The sequence below is a fragment of the Daphnia pulicaria genome, chromosome 2, assembly GCF_021234035.1.
Source record: "Daphnia pulicaria isolate SC F1-1A chromosome 2, SC_F0-13Bv2, whole genome shotgun sequence".
Taxonomy (NCBI): Eukaryota; Metazoa; Arthropoda; class Branchiopoda; order Diplostraca; family Daphniidae; genus Daphnia; species Daphnia pulicaria.
The window spans coordinates 9,829,188-9,847,225 of record NC_060914.1 but is presented as its reverse complement, the minus strand read 5'-3'; the positions used below and the strand labels follow the sequence as shown (position 1 = coordinate 9,847,225).

Here is an 18,038-nt window from a genome sequence, read left to right as displayed (position 1 = left end):
AGGAAAAAATACGTCGAGGACGACCCTTTTTCGTTTGGACCATCATTTTCCTTTTGGAAGTAAAGAAGAAAAAATAACAATAAATAAATGGGCGAAGGTCCTTCCCTCCTCTCTCCTACGCCAGCCCCTCAATATATATATATAGTAAAGCGGGTTGGAAGAAGAAGAAGAAGAAGAAGAAAAGTTAATTTATTGTCTATATGGCTTTTGTCTTTTTTCATTGGTCTATTGTTTGAATTCCTTCAGTCTCCCCCCTTTTTTTGATTTTTCCTTTTTCTTTCCTTTTAAAAGAAAAAAGGGAAACATATTTTTATTATGTATATATTATTATTATTATTTTTTGGGGTCCTTTTTTCTATATTTTAATTTCCAGACGAAAGAAAAAGGTTCCAGAAAGGGTAGAAGAAGGAAAAAAGGTTCACCGATCATCGTTCATCTTTTTGTCTTCTATACCCCCCCCCCCGCCCGACCCCCGTTAGTTATTTTCAGGTGGAAAAATAATATATAAGGATATAGCAAGCGAGAAAAATACATTTTTACGGAAGGGGGTTGACTCTGTTGACCGGAGAGAGAGAGCGCGCGTGCGCCGCCATCTGCATATAATTATCATTTTTATTTTTATTTTAAAAACTTTTATATTTCTCCCCCCGATTTTGGTTGTTGAAGTCGATGGTACGTTTAACATTCTTCACAAAGTGCATTTTTAGAAAAAGAGAGAGACACGGGTGCTTGCGCTGGATGGCCGATTGACGTTAAATAACATTTTTTCGTCGATCATTGCACCTGATTGCGGTATGGGAACCAGTTGGCTACTTTTACACACGTACACATTTTCTTCTTTTTCCTTTTTTTATTGGCCTTCTCCTCTTTCGAGATGGACTCCCCCCCCCACCACCATCTCTCTATACACACCTCAAACTATCCCTGAAATGACATCCACTTAAGATGATATCTGGCGCGGGTTTACAGTGTCCGAGTATAGAGGGGGGACCCGACACACTCGTCTTTCTCCCCCAAAAAGATGATTATCGCTAGGGTCCCATTTCGGGCTCTTTGAGGACCCAACGAAAAGAAAAAAAAGGTTCAATTTGTCGCGGTGTGAACAAGTTTCCCCCTCGGATGTTTTATGGACTTCGGAAAAGATAAAAATCAACCGCAAAAAGGTAAAATAAAAAATGAAAAAAGATGGGACACATAATAAAACCGTAGAAGATTCTTGTCCAAGATATGGAGATGTCAACCGCGTGTAAAACAGGGAGCTAATGTGGCAGTAGCACTCTGGCGTCAACAAGATAAGAAACCAACCCTGAAAATATACACGTCCACTCGGTTGTAAAGCACTTCCGCCAGCCCACTCTGGAGATTTAAATTTGTTATAAAACCAAATTTTGCGCGCGCGCCAAATTCAAATTTCAAATTTCAAAAAAAGAGAAAATGAATCGCAGCAGGTGAAAACTGAGGGTTGTTAGATGTTTGACGAGGGATAACAACGAGCAAAGTCATCGCAAAAGGCCCTCGGGTTATATCAGCGGGTGACTGCGCTGGTGTGCTGGGGCTGGAAAGAAAAAAATGGTGAGCCCCCCCGTATATGCCAATGACACAAAACTCGGTGGCTGTTGTGTTATAAGAGAGCCGCTCGCTCTCAGTTATTCTTCTCTCTATAGAAAAGAAAAAAAAGAAGGCGGTGACGTGAGGGGAGCTCGTGCGCTGACCTCTCTCATTCTTGCTGTTGTGTGTGCTGTTGTCTATACGGCGCAGCACATCTCCCGCGCGCGCATAATCACAAAAACGCTGCGGGACCCGAGCGAGCGCGCGCGCGCGCGCACCACGCCGAGCTAGCTGCTGCGCGCTTGCGACTTGTGTCTTTTTCTTTCTTCTTTTTATGTCTATACACCACTGCCTATTCGTCGTTGTTTTTCAGAAAGAAATATATTATTATTCGAGGCCATCGTCATATAGAAGCTTCCACAGCACTAAATAATAAATGTATATTTATTCATTTCCAGTCGAGTTTTTCTTTTCCTTTTCCCCCCTGTTTATTATTCCCTGATTTGAGTCGCTGTATGCATCACACATCAACTTTTGGAGGGGTTGTTTTTTTCCAACCTTCAACATACAGGTGATCAAGCCCCCAAAATGTTGTACCCTCGTTTTCTTTTTGAGGTTTTAGACACTTTTAAAAGGTACGAATTTTCGTATATAATCATCAGGGGGAAAGGACGGTTCTCAGTGTCCAAAAGATGTGTTGACCTCTACGAGGTACGAGGGGGAGTAGTACACAAGTCGAAAAAGGTATATAATACATCTATAATATCTACCTGAAGGATATCGATCACGTATGCAACAAGTCAAAGAGCTAGAGAGGTTTGAGATGGATGGCCCTTTGGCCTCCTCCCCAATCATCATCGATTCTTTTTCTTTTCTTTTTTCGCTTTTTTGGATGATATATCTACATAAATGGAGACCTATATACTTATTTTCTTAGTGGGCATAGACATTTGTACCTTTGGCTACTCATGTAAAAATCATTTGACCTTTCGGTATGTCGAAGAAAAACGAATAACACGAGCCACGATGATTCATCAACAAAAATCTCTGAAAAATATAATCTACAGCAGGTCGAATGTTTGGGTTGTTTGTCGATGATGATGATGTGTGTGCTCTTGCGTATAGGTAGTTTCGTCCACAACAGGAGCAGCCCGGAGCTATATAGCTACGACTGATAAAATAAGGTCGTGGAAAGTCATCCGCATTCTATTGTTTTTATTTCTATTTAATCGATCAAGAAACTCAAAAAAGAAAGAAAGAAAAAAAGGTACCCGGAACGACCAAAGTCCGCGTGAGTCTCCGAATCTATCGCTGAACGTATAAATAATATCTTTTTTTTTCGGTTGCGCGAGCCTGCTGCACTATTATAGCGATCAGGAGCCACAGGAGATATATAGGAGCTGCCGATGTTGGCTGGGTCACAAGTTTTATAAAAGAATATAAGAAGCTCGATGATAAAATGTATAAGAATATAATATATAGACGCAGCAGAACACAGAAGAGTTGTTGTGTTGCGCAGCACCGCGATCGGGGGCATTGCGTGACCAGTCAATTCTTGATCCATCACGACTTTTTTCACGACGAAAAAAAAAACAAAAACAAAAAGTTACTTAGATTCCGTGTCTATAATATTACTAAATAATATTATTTTTAGAAATCTAAAAACTTCTTATTTCATAACTTTTTCAGAGAGCTTTTGCTGCTGTTGGGTGTTGCCTCCTTTTCTTTTATAAAATAAAAGTATTTATATACATCTTATCATATAAAAACGGTTGACAGGGCCAGCACGTGCTGTGAGCACGGCAGCCATTTTGTTTTATGCCAGGTAAAAAGAAAAGAATTCTGTAGGACTTTGATTCTTATATTTTCTCAATTTATTATTTGATAGAAGAAAGAAAGAAAGAACTTGCGCGACAGCAGTTGTGATGTGGATCGAATCGGCTTCTTGCGGTGGCGTGTGCGTTACCGGTCCGCGCTTTGATAATAATACCATGACTGCCTCGTCTACCTCCTTCATTTCCATAAATAATCATTTATTATTCAAAAAAGAAGGGATAGCTAGCTGGATATATCCTTTCTCTGCCTTTTTTCTTTCGAAATCATCTGTTTTACGAGTTTAAAGAGAAGAGAGAACACACGCAGAGAGATATAAACGACACAAGACGACCGCGTCTCTTCGGGAGAGAGAGAAAAACTAAAAGTTGCTGCTGCTGGCCGAGAGTTTGGAAAATGCTAAGCCAAAAAAAGACATATATAGCCTCAGGGATAGACAATCCTATATCTTTTCTGTGAAGAAAAAAATATATAACTATCCCCGCCCGTAGTGTTATTATATATTCCCCCTCTCAAAAAATAACTTTTTTAAAATGTTTCTTTTCCGAAAAAGGTTGTCAACCTGATGCTTACATTTTTGTTGTATTTTTCAGCGCGTGCCCAATTCTTTTAATATTTCTTGGTGAAAAAACAAATGACAATCGAAATCTGGTTGAAATCATTTCCAAAAACCGAATAAGAAAGGTGGAAATGTATTAAGGGTGGAAGACCCCCCACCGATGTGGATTTATATATTTTCCTGTGTCTCTCTCCGTTTGATATTCATCATGAGCATGTCCCCCCCTCACCACCCGTTGGGTGGTGGTGAGGTGGACTTGTGCCCCGGTATATTTGATGGGGCGTCATTTATTCCACGTGTCTCACCCCGGGTTATACACAACAGCGCAACATCCAATCTTCTTCTTCTTCTTTTTTCTTCTCTGCGTGTGTCTTGTTGTCAAATGTCTTTTGATGCTGGGCAGCACCTGAAGGCCGGGCGGCTCTTCTACACAAATTTCCACAGGCGACGACGACGAGTGGAGGAAGAAAACAGCAGACGGGACGGACACACACGCGTGCGACACCCGTAGGGCGGCCAAAGAAGAAGAACGAAGAAGAAACAAGGGAAATTCTTTTCTTCAACAACAACAACAACAACATCACGTAACAGCACGATGGGCCCTAGAGGCGGGTCTCTCTCTTCGGATGATGATGGCAGCAGCATTCCTATCTGTGCTGCTGCTATACAGCCCAGCCACACAGCGAAATAATTATAGGGTTCAACCCGACCCGACAAGAAAATAAAAAGATGTGCGGACCTTCTTCTTCTTCACCATCAACCCACGCGCATTCCCAGTGTTTTTCGGGGGTCTTTTTTCTTAGAGTTGTTTAGAAAACTTTCTGGTTTTTGTGTGTCCGCGGTCGTTGCGTTGTAAAATGGTTGTTGCTGTGCTCCGTGATTATAAGGTGCTGCGATATAAGCCAATCTTCTTCTTCTTCAAGAAAAATAACACAGCCGATGGGAGAGATGATGCGATCATCATCATTAAACTTTATCTTCTTTTTTTTTAAAATGTCCTCAACTTGATGATCTTTATTAGCTCTAAAATTTTCAGCTGTGTGGTCGAAGGAACCCCAGGATTTTGGTCTACCAGGCTCTATAGCGCGTGCCCTTTAGGGATCGATCGGACGGTTATTTTTCAGTAGGGGGGTGATGATATTTCAAAAAGATTATTCGTCATTTCTTCTGTACATAGCGACGAAACGTCCAACTGCGCAGGGGGTGAGGAGACCTTTCGGAAGTTGAGGGGGTCCCTGGAACCTCATCAACACTCACAGGTCAACTAAAATGGAACTGAAATTTTGAGACTTTTTCGAGAAAGTGACTTTTCTATAGGAGTTTACATGAATATTTGATCAACTTCTTTCAGGAAAAAGAAATATAATGGGTGCTGGTTATTTTTGTGTGTGTGATGTGCTCCTGCCCTGCAGCTGATGGGTCGTGACAGTGAAAAGCCGTTGAATTGTAATACACCCCGGACTGTACTCTTTTTAAAAAAGGAGAGTTGACTGGTCTGTTCTCCTTGACTGTTTATATGAATAAATTGAATTGAAAAGATATATTTCAGGAGCCTATACAGCATATAGGAGAAACCCGAGACGTGGTATTATATATACGAATGAAATGTGTGTTTTTTGATCACATATCCCGAATGGCTGCTGCTGTGCTATATTATATATACACCGGGCTGACCTGGAATTGTAATTAAAGATATACACTAGACCCCCAGGCTTTCTTTCATTTCTCTTGGCAGCAGCAGCACATACCAAGAAAAAAAGGGAAACAGATTCGAGTCAATTCTCCATGACACACGATCAACCACACAGCACAGCACTCGAAAGAAACCCAAAAAATCTAAACCAGCAGACGTGTCGGTTTATTATAAGAAAAAAGGGGAGCGCATAACTCTCGCCTCCTTGTTGTTTTTCTTGTTTATTACATCAAATGAATAATATTATCGAGTCTATTATATATAGCGCCAACAACACATTTGCTTTTGTTTCTATTTCACAAATATGTGTCGTGGAATTAAATTCATTTTTTGGATATTTCACGTACCTACGGATGAAATAAAACAAGGAAGGACTTTATGAAGAGTTTCACACTTTTGATAATATGCCCAGTCACGGATGAGCCTCTCGATTTCATCCATCGAAAAATGAAAAGATGTAAGAAATATCAAAGGGAGAGGACCATACATAATGGATGATCGAATATTGTGATGCCATCCTATTATATTATATCTAGGCATTTACATATAAATATATTCTGTCCATATCGTGTCCTTAACATTTGGTTCTACACATAACAAAATTTAAGTCGAAATAGTTCATTTTCTTTTCTTTTTTTGGACACCCAACGTGACTAATTGGTTTCTCCGGACTCGAAAAAAAAATCTTTTCTGGGGTGAAAAGAAAAAAGTTTGTTGGCGTTTGAATGGATGGATGGTAAAGAAAAAAAGGGGGGTAAGGGGTCGTTTGAGCTGTCAACAATATTGAGACGTAACATGCCTGTGCTGTAGTCTGTGGTAGAGTGAGAGAGTCACACGGGGCAAAACCTCAGAGACATATCGTCTTACTCGCGTTCGGTCCTCACCGCTTGGCGAAACTATACATAGAATTTTCGGGTTTTTAACAGACCTATATATATATGTGTGTGTGGAATATATATATATCAATAGGCTGTGACTGACTGGGGGGAAACGAGGGAAATAACTCTTCCGACTTGTGCTGTGTGCTGGAGGTTTTGACCCCTATTTATTATTTTACGGATGGGATGTTTTCTATCCGCTCGGCTGCTGCGGCTGGGCGACACACAGCAGCAGCACAGAGGAGGAGGAGGAAAACAAATAGTCACACGTTGATCATCGCCGCCCTTTCACAGCTCCACTTTTTCCTCTTTTTAAAATAAAAAAAAATAAATAATTTTGAAAAATAAAAAAGATTTCAGTCGATGACACGGCCGTATTTTGTGTTCCCTCTCCAGGAAATATATATATATATATCGGAGATGTGATATAATCAAAAAAACTGAATATTATATATGATGATAACTTGCATATCATCGTGCCAAATAAGGCATAGAGAGAAGGTATGATGGGGTTTATATTAGACGTGACACAAAACTTGTGTGTAGACTACCCCCATTTTATTTTGTTATATAGAGTCATTTTATTTTTTGGCTGGGCCATTGTTTCCTCCATCTTTCTTATATTTCTTCTTCCATCACCACCACCGTCCACCCGAGAAACCCTTGCTGCTGCTGGACAAAAGGTGATACATCTTTCGATGGTGTCATCGTCACATGGATATTTTTCCTCTTATTATATTCTCGCACCAGGCAAGTGTCTCTTTGTGTCCCACATTCCTCGACAGTTGTACAAAACGAGAGACGGTCAAGCGCAGCAGCAACTGCTGGGGAAGAAAAAAGAAAGATGCCAGCTCATCTATCTATGCTGGCCAGTATATTATGTCCTCTCCCCCTTTAGAAATAGATGGAAAACCGTTGTCAACTGCTGGTGCCAGTCAATTGGCAATGATTTGGTGATACACAGCAGCAATAAACTTCAAGAGACGAAAGAAAAATTCGTTTCTTGAATGAGATCGGCGATGAGTTCCACGAAGTCCATCAATCTATTACTATATATATATACTCTATAGCGAGAGAGCTAAATATTTTTATATTTTCCATCTACCATTTTCTCGATAAGAAGAAACTTGAAAAGTCATCAAACTATTTTTTAGTTTCCTTTCCCTGGAAATGTATATATAAAGTCAAGTGGATAGAGCAGCTATATAGCGATGGGAAATCACGAGAGAGGTACGCAGACGAGCAACTTGCTCTTGTCCGAATACCCTGTGGAGTTTATACACACATAGCTCTCCGGGAATTTCGAAATCAAATCGGGAGTTGGCTGATGTGGCTGTGTGGCTGCTGGTCCGTTTTGTCCGATGATGACAAACGATTCCAGCAGCAGCTATTGCTGCACAACATGGATGAAAACTTTGGCTGGTGAATTGTCATCCATCAAAAAAAGTAAAAAAAAAATAAAGAAATTCTTCATTTTTTTGTGTTTTGTTTTCTCCTCTGTTGATTGAAGACAAAAATGTGTTGAATATTTTTCTGGTGGGTTTCCCGCGAGGCCCCTTGTTATTCATATAACACCACCCGCTGTCCCTTGTACACATTTCCTTTTGTGCTATATAGAGGTATACATATAACGTCTAGAATTTATACCGTGAAATGATGATCACTCCCCCCACAATTTTTTCAATTGTTGTGCTGTGTGTTCGTGACAAATCATGAACGATTCCGCGTATTTATATTTCTATAGCTACTATATACTCCCTCTGAAAAAAATAGAAATCTATTTCAAACAGTTATTCGATTACTTCCGTGTCGGTACATATCCAGACACAAAAAATTCTCCTCCACCAAAAAATGTTGTAATTGTATCCAATGCATCAAGTGCCCATCCATCCGGAAGGTCCTTCTAAATATATTTTTTAATATTATATTTGTATGGATATAGGATATAGGGGGGCTGCCCCCCTCTTATGTGTTTTGCGGTATCCGCATTGATACACTCAAAACAACACGTTACAAAAAAATACCCCTCCGTATTATATATAAATGTATCAATCAATTGTGTATTATATTTTTTCCAGCTTCTCATTTTTTTGGAGGGGTTGCCCAGCACATCAGCAGATGTTTCCATTCACCCCGAAATTATTGTATCAAATTTTTTTTTTTTTTTTATTTTATTTCCAAAGGGAGGAGAAAAAATGGAATGTCGGTCGCGAATAATAATATAAAAGAGGATGAGGTGGGCGTCACGTTCGATTACCGTCCGGCGGATCGATTCCGGACAATAGAAGCCCCCCCTCTTCTTCTTCAAAAAAAAAACTGATGATAGATTGATAGATCGCGGTTGATCGCATCTATAATAAAAAATAGACTATATCTATTGCGGTTATACACACACACATGTGAAGATGTGTGTGACCACTTCATTTCTCTCTCTCAATCCCCTATATGTTGTGTACGTTATATATAAGGACATGTACTGTGTCCAATGTTTTTTTCCGGTCTATGGGAAAAAATGATCGGAGCGTAAATAAAGAAATGAAAAAATAGAATTCCAGGATATGAAATTACTTGGGAATATTTTTTGGTGTCCAGGGTATTTCCCGAAATCTTTCGCCACTGTTGAGCAACTGAGCCAACACAGAACATCAAAATTTCTTGATGATTGCCTCTTTAAAAAAACAGGAAAAAATCTCACTGGGGCTTTTTCTTTCCAGTCATTCAAAGAAGTGGGGTGAATAGTTCCGTTTTTCAACCCCTCTTTTTACACAGGGGGGGATGATGATGTGCTGGGGTGAGCGCCGATGGACGGCCCATGGCGACACACCAAAGTCTCCAAATGGCCGGCACGTGTCATCCCCCTTTATTTCTATACACACAACATTTAGTGAGCAAACAGCATCTCTCTCTCCAATATGTTTCGACGCATAAAAAGGAAAATGGGCCTGGACGAAATTGTTGTGTTTTTCGATTAGTTGGCAAACCCCCAAAGTGGCGACAGATATTTTCCCAATTGAAATGATTTCTATAAGATGCTGTGGTATAGTATACAGAAACGGACGGACGGACGGACGGCCTGGAAGCGTCTGGTTGACAAGTTCTTTTTTAACTTCCGACTTTTCTCTTTTTATTTTCTCTGCGCAGCAACAAGGTAAATAAACAAGTTCAAACTGTGTGGAGGGGCTGGCTGCTGCTGCTGTTATATGTAGAAAACACATTCCTTTCGGAAGAGTGACAACATGCGGCGGCCAGCAAAAAAAGCCGACAAGAGTCGCATCTCTTGCCCAGCACCGAAAAATACTAAGAATTCAACGCGCCTGGCAACGGAGGCAGCACATTTTGTACAACTGGCCAGCAAATCTGAATTTGATTATATACAGGAGAGAGAGTATAGGTCCAATAGTTTATTGATATGGACGACATTCCTATTATTATTTTATTCTATTTTTAAAAAACAAAATCAAAAAGAGAAGGGCAACAACAGAACAACTAAAAGGTGTGTCCCGCGTTCGTTTCTTTTTTTATTTCTAGTCGGAGGTCGGCCATGTTGTTTTTCATCATCGCATTTACACAAACTGGGAGAGTGGAGACACACAGCACAGCCCGCCCTCCTATATAACATTTTCCATAAGAGCGACTCTCTCTCTCTCTCTCGGGCTGCTGTTGTTGTTGTGTATATACCTGCGACTTTTGTGAGTGGCCGTGGCCCCTGTGGGCTGGTGTGCCCGGGTGATGTGTCATCATTCACGTCGCCCAGGCAGCAGCAAGGGTCGTCGTCGTCGTCGTGAAAATCGTGCACAACCAATCAGAAACGAGACTCCGCCCTCTTTCTATATCTCTCTCACATATATACCTATACCTTATATACGTGTGTGTGTGTCTCTTTTTTCTTTCTATCCCCCCCCCAAAAAATGATTAAATATTTTTTTTCTTCTTTTTCCGTGTTGTGTCTGCTGACATTGACGTATGCGGTTCGGCGAGCTCACACACACAACAACAACAACAACAACAACAGCCCCCCATCGAAACAATAGACACACACAAAAACAAGGACGACGCTTCTTCTTTTCTTTATTCTTCCCTTTCTTCCTATATAGTCGTGTTGTCTATATTGAGCCCCTCCTTTCCATATCTTATTGATGGGCCATCGAACATTGTACACATCACATGTCGGTTATAGAATATTCCGCGCATTTTCTTTTAGTTTCCCTGGACCAACTGTCGCAGGATCAGTTGCCTGGGGGGCTACATTTTCTGCCCAGTCATCTATAGACGGCTTATATGTATAGAAACCATCAATCCTGGAATCATCACACATATAATCCCAGGGATATATCAACGAAAAAATCTGGAACTATTTTTCTATAAGACCCAAAAAAGAAAAGCCTTGAGACACAGACGATGAAATATCTCACACAAAAAAGTCAAAAGAAAACTCCGCCCACATTTTTGTGTTGGTCGTGCGTGTTGGTTGCTGCGTGAGTCGAGTAGAGTTTTACGTCTTTTCGGGGCTGTTGTTTAGGCATGATGTGTGTGACCATGTTAACGATCCACACGGGAAAAAAAATAGAAAAAAGGTTGGAGAGAGGAGACGTGACCTTATATAAGCTAGTGCGCCATCGTCGCCAAGTTTTCCCTTTTCGATTCTATTCACGAACGAAAAAGGCTGTTCCCTTTTCCTATATTTTACCGACACTCGTTTCCTATTGGTCCTCCTTTTTCGTGTGTGTGTCGCTGCGTGTGTGCGTCTGTGACACACAAAAACATCAGAAAAAAAAGGAGAGAGAGAACAAAATTCCGTGGCTACGCGCCGTCGCGACGACACGCGCCCATTCGTCACCCGAAACCCCCTCGTCCCGAATCCCGCCCACTCTGTCACAGCACCGCAGCACGGCTCTTCGTGTACATAAGCCGGCCGGCGACGCTATTTCGTGTGATATCATCAACTTTGATATTATTATATATATTATATATACTCCCCCCTCTGGTTTCAATTTGAATTGAAAAATAAAAATTCCGGATGAAAACAAAAAATTGCATTTGATGGATGGATGGATGACTTACCGTGTGGGACCCAGCCGTGTTTGCAGGTCTGGCACTGTCTCAACTGCAATTTGCCTGGCTGGAAACACTCGCACGGGCAGGCAGGCATCGTGCACCGGATTGCCTAATTTTTTGTTTTTTCAAGCAAATAAAAAGATACAAAAATTATTATCAAAATTTCTAAAAAATCAATTTTGACTACTTTTTCAAATACATTTTATTTAAGATTTCAACACGTGTGTGTATAATGATAACAATGTATATATATTCAACTCGCCCTATACTCTCTCTCTCTCTCTAGAAAAAATATATAGAAGACAGGCTGCACAACACATAGAGCATATTAGCATATGGAAAATAGGCCGAGGGGGAAAGATTTTTTGAAAATTTAATTGGTCCTGTGTGTTTGGTTGTGCCCGTGTTCTTTTTTTTTTTTACCGTAGAGATGTGTACTGTGTATAATAGAAGGAGGGAAGAATTTGAAATGCCTCATTTGAAACGTTCGGGGGGTATGTATAGTATCTATAGAGGGAGGAGGGGGGGGGGATATATGGGACTCGTGTGTTGTCAAGTTCTTTTGCCTGCTGTCTGTCAGTTATATTTTTTCCCTTTTTTCCAACAAAAAATAATATTTGAATAAACAGCCCCCGAGAGTCGGTTCGTCGTATCTTCTTTCTTCTACATGTTCACACTTTTTTTTTTAGAAAATAAGAAATACATATTGATGAAAAATTTAAATTTTTCATTTTTTTTTTCATTTTTTTTTCATTTTTTTAAATGTGGCGCGCCGAATCCTTCGGGATTTGGGAGAGAGAAAAAGAGACACGGGCCATCTGCAATTTTGAAAGCCCCGCGCTAGTCGACGTGATGTATTTGAAACGATCAATTTCTCTCTACACCAAACGAAGCTATATATACAGTCCAGATGCTGGAAAAGAAAGATATAATTGCTATAAGTTGTAATCAAATCTATTGCGAGCGGGAACAAAAAGACTTTAGTGCGCTAGCTCCCGCGGGATTGGGGAAAAAGCACATTCGACCATCATACATCTCCCCAGTCGTCATTTTCATTTATACGAGACTGTGGACTAGATTTTTAATTGTCTTTTTTTTCGCTGGACCACATCAGCAGATTGTGACCTTTGTGATGAACTCTCAGTGTCCAAAATAATCAAGTCCTCTCCCCTTCAATCCTGAAAGTTGTTTTCAGAGGGGGTAGAACCTTTTTTTCGCTTTGGTCGTTTGATGATTTATTATCATCACAGCACAACTCCATATATATATATTAAGTGTCTATAACACTTTGGGTTCTCTTTTCTTGTACATGTATTCTCCTTTCATATATTTATATTTCTCTCTTCTCTGCTGTCTGTTACGGAGAGAGAGAGAGATGTGCTGGGATGGAATTTCATCCTATCCAGGATGTTCCTTGTCTATAAAACTCCATTTTTTCTTTTTCTTTTTTACAAGCAACTGTGGGAGTATCGCCTTCTATTCACTGCCCTGTCTGCCCATGTGAAAAGAACCAGAGATAGAAAAAGTGGAGTGGGGAATGATCATCATCATCGCCACCGCCACGCAATCAATAAATAACCCCACCACCACCAACCGCACAGCAGCTAGCGCCCCAGCAAACCATATATACCTATATAACACAATATATTTATATCTCTCCTGTCTGTCTGTCCATCTCATCCACACAAAAAAACAGAATGAAGAACGGATCTTGGCTATATATATAAAAGAAACTATATGATCGAAATAAACCTCCAGCGCTCAAAAAGTGCTGGCTACTACCGAAATCTATCCATCCGCGCTCTTTTTTGTACATCATCACAAAATGGAGAGGGGCCGGGGTGACAAATTGAATGGGGATCTTGTAATATTTCGAGAGGGGATGAAACATTTTTATTTTTAGCTGACGTCATGTACACTATAGTACAGAAAATGACCCATAACTTTGATATATCCTCCCATAGTTTTCCGTATTTTGACGATTATGTATAAATTATTTGGAAAGGGGGTGAATATTAAATATGATTCAATCAGAAAGTTAACAACAGTTTCTATCCCTCCTCAGCCAGCGGTGATTGGAGGGAAAGTTGGCATCAACTTGACGAGCTCGCGAGTGTCCCTCATTTTTGTTTCGTTCCAAAAATTCCCAACCATCACAGCAGCAACACAAAAGCTCAAACTTGTGGGTGCGGCAGCCGCCGCTAATTAGCGATGCGCTCACGTCGTTTTGTGTCGTCCTTCTGTCTCTACTCCACGTCTAAAAGCAGAGAATGAAACTCGCCCTCGAGGGCCTATCTGCTATACAGGGCAAAATATAAAAACCCTCAGCAGTTCAGCAGCCAAAACAGCTGAGAGCTTTGAGCTATACATCAATTCACTTAACCAAAACTCGGAAAACGTGCATATAACTATTAGATAGAGGAGAGACCCTATTAGAGTTTGAATAGAACTTGAAGATCTACGTACATGTTACATGTATGCATATATAACCCCCCCGTCGTCGTTTTCGGTTTGGTGAATATTAACCATTTTCTATTGTGTTAGAGAGACTTGTGTGTGTGTGTGGCTTGTCCAAGTATATAGAGCTACAAAATGTCTATATAGCTTCCCATACTAGACACACACACCACACCACACACAGCACCGGTGGGTTTATTCTATTATATTCGCTGGCACGTCTGTGTGCTCTCTATATGCATCAATGCGAAGCGCAATTTCGAACAATGAGTGCAAACGATGCCAGATAGATCTCAACTATCTCTCTCCAACCCCCCAGGTAATATAATCATATTTAACGTCTAGATTTATAAATTCAAATTTGAATCAGTTTGAATTTGGCGCCGTTATTATTGAGATAGGAAATGACATTTCTAATAAGTGATGGGAAGGTGTGTGTGCGACGACACTTAGTTGACAATTGCCGGTTGTTATCCAATTTTGATTGGCCTCTCCCTCCAGTTTGTTTGACGGATGTAATTCCAACCGTTTGCATATAATAGAGTGTGGAGGGGAGGGATTTAACGTAGGAGAGCTAGCCAATAAGAGACGAGGGAGGGGGAGAGAACCTGGCGGCGCAGGTGTCGCGGCTTATTTGAGTGTTTGGTGAAGAGTGGGGACCCGTGAAAACAGCACCCAAACAAACAAACACGACATCGAAAAATCGTGACATCCGCTGGCTCGTATAATCCAGTTGATGACAGGTGGGGGGGAGAGAAAAAGTTCCACGCAATCATCAACTTAACCAAACTCACCCCATTTCCCTTATGTAACTTATACATATCTATTCATAATACCCTAGAAATATCAAACAACCCAAAAACTGAACTGAATTTCTGGTTTCATCACGCGATAACTCATTTGCATTTTTGTGTCTATTTTTTCGTACACCAAAAACTCATCCCACCCCATCCTCCTGCCATCATCACGTAACGGGAACCCCAACTGCTGGTCCTCGGCAGATATTGGAAATCAGACCTTACATATTATTTTGATCAAAAGTTTAATAAACCGCACGCGGGAAAAAAACAAAAAATTTATTGTCGGTCGGTCCATTGGCTGTTGATGTTTCAATCGGGCGCAATAGCAGAAGCGCTAAATTCAAAACCGCACACATCGAGCGTCGGCATCTATATATCTATACTCTCTCACCGCAGCCACTGCTGCTGTGCTGCTGCTCTCGTTCAGGATAGGAATAAAATAATAATGTTATATAGAGATATTTCTTTTTCTTTCTTTTATAATTTCAAATATAAAAATAAGAGCGCGCGCGCGAGCTGAGATTCTTTTTTTTCAAATTTTGTTATTTTATTTTTTTATGATTGTAATTTATATCGTGAACGCCGTCTCTCCGCCATATCATCCCGCTCCGGGCCAAAACATATATAAGCAGCACATCATCTTATTGTTCCTTTTTTTTTTTCGTTTTTCTTTTGAACTGTTATTTTTTTATTTTTATTCCCGGGATATGTATTCAACCGCCATTAGCATTACGCTGCTCTTTTTTCTCCTTCTTCTTCTTCTGACTTTTTATATAAATAGGCTTTTATACAGTGTGTTTGGATATAATCGGGCACGCGCCACACACCAAAACACTGTGCGCCGCCGCCGCGCTAATAAATAACAATCCAATTAAGGGAAATAAAAATAATAAAAAAGAATTTCTTAAAAAAAAAAATATGTTTTTTTATTGCGCAACTTTTTTCCCCTCCCGCTGGAGGAATTTGAAAAAAAAAAAATTGTATAACTGATGGCACGCATGAACGGTCTTGAAATAAAATCACGAGTCACGTGACTCTGTGTGTTGTTTGAAAACGATGGCACAAGGAATTTCTCCAATCAAACGTACATGTATAAAAGACTTGCGATTCCTGTTCCATCTCTGTGATATGTGTTTTTATTGATTACACCCTCTCCCTGACATATCCCCACCCTAAATATCCAACCCCTTTTAGGAGGAGGAACAGGGACGAGTTACCCGCGTGAGTTTCCAGTCGAGAGATCAAAAGAGGTCGGATGCGTTTGGGAAAACATCAAAGTGGAGCTGCTGCTGGGTGGGGCTGGGTGGGTCGTCTATTACATAGGAAAACAAGGGGGGTTACCCTGTGCCGCGTGTGTTTGCATAAGGGAATATTCGTCTATGTACATGTATAATTATAATATAATACGCTCTCTATGTATATTATATATAAAAATAACAAGAGCAACAGCTCAATTTCTCTCGATATTATATTGTATATGCGGCCAAATGGCTGCTCGTCGGAGCGTGAATCAAATGACGCAACAAGGTGGGAGGAGGAGCAGAAATATATCCTGTCCGTCTTTTGTAGTACATGCAAATTGCGCACTCGGGGATTTCTCTCAAGGGGTCATATGGGGAGAAAACAATATATCGAGGGGTGTGGTTATTAAACTGCACAAACGGCGATATAAATTGAGCTGCTAGTTGCCTAGGGGAGGATATGATATTACATATAATATACGCTAATTACTTCTAATACGGGTATACAAGAAGATGAAAAAAAGATGTTAATCAAAGAGTTTGTGGTTGGATAATTCACCGCGATCGATCTCTTCTCTCCAATTGAAAAGGATAAAAATAAAAATCCCTTTTTCCTATTCAAATTTGGCGCGCATCTTTTGAAATAAATAATCTATAATAGAATATTTTTCAATCAAAACGGGTTGCGATAGAGGTTTATATATACCTGCGGGCAGGGTGTTTTTTTCTTTTCTTATTCTATTTATATTATCCCGACACAATCACTTTGTGATGCTACCCCACTATTTCGCACAATGTGTGTGCTGTGCTGTTAGATAGAAAAATAAGAAGAGGAGCCAATTACACGGCGGCGGGAGAGAGAGAGATGGATGGCGCGGATAAAAATGTGTTCTTCTCTTTCAAATGTACATATCTCTGAGAAAATATAAGCCCAGCCAAAAGAAGAGCTAATCAAAGTAATCGATCTCTTTCTCTGAGCTGCGAGATTCACTCTGTATGCTGTTGGGCTGTGCTGGGCTGCTGTGAAACGATAGTGCAACACAACAGAACACACAGCACAAGAATAGAACATCCATGGGAATAAATAACAATACGAAAGGCGTAGATTATCGATCCATTGTTTGTGTGTCTCTGGGCGTTCAAAAAAAGCGCCAACAAACAACAATAAATGTGTAGAGAAAAATCTGATCCTTTTTTCTTATTTTTATATTTAATTGCCATTTTAAAAAAAAAAAACCCATCCAATAGTTATTATATTCACCCGGATAACTGCACTTATATATATATACCACTGCTGTCGAATTGATTTCAAACCCGGAAGAATATATAAAATATAAATGCCGTCCCCCATGTCATATGTAACCCCCCAAAAATATTTCAAACCTGCGATAAGGAAAATAAATATTTTCCAGTGTGGAGTGTCACACAAAAGTGAACAAGCCAGAAATCTGTCGTCGTTTGAATCCTATTATATTCTGATTGACAGATGATATGTTTCTGTTGGGAGCGCAGTCCAAGTCAATCATCACACAGCACCTGACACAGATATTTTTTTCGATTGACATTTCCCATGACAGGACGAGAGCGACGGCACAAACACACACAAATATATTACGTCGTGCATATTATATTTGGCCAGGTGATGAGGTAATTCGTAATATTATATGCCACAGACGATGATGGTGGTGACAAGTGAGAAGTCAAAAGTGTCAAAAGATAAAACTCAAAACCCCAAAAAATGTCGACCTTTTTTGATTTCTGTTTGTGTTCGACAGTACCGCGCTCGACTTTTGCTCTTCTATTTTATATTCCTACCGAAAAATAATACGCCACCATTTTCTATCTCCCCCCTCTTCGATACACATAAGATGGAGGTGATTTATGCAGATTGTCGCGCCTCCCGCATTGCGTGTGACGGCCAGAAAAAAACAGTTCTCCGATGACATCAGCAGCCAAATCAATTGGACGACGGGA

At 40.3% G+C, this 18,038-nt stretch overlaps 2 protein-coding genes across 3 annotated transcripts in view; both read right to left on the bottom strand.

The window, feature by feature from the left end:
• Nucleotides 1–18,038, bottom strand: part of LOC124326455 (extensin-2-like) — a 142,092-nt gene that overhangs the window by 59,898 nt on the left and 64,156 nt on the right. The window lies entirely within an intron of this gene.
• LOC124326034 overlaps nt 1–18,038 on the bottom strand; it is a 34,109-nt gene that overhangs the window by 11,461 nt on the left and 4,610 nt on the right. For both annotated transcript variants that reach the window (XM_046784608.1, XM_046784607.1), the window contains exon 2: nt 11,573–11,675. In XM_046784608.1, the coding sequence (XP_046640564.1) occupies nt 11,573–11,660 (88 nt within the window). In that variant the 5' untranslated portion in view covers nt 11,661–11,675. The remainder of the gene's footprint in view (nt 1–11,572; nt 11,676–18,038) is intronic.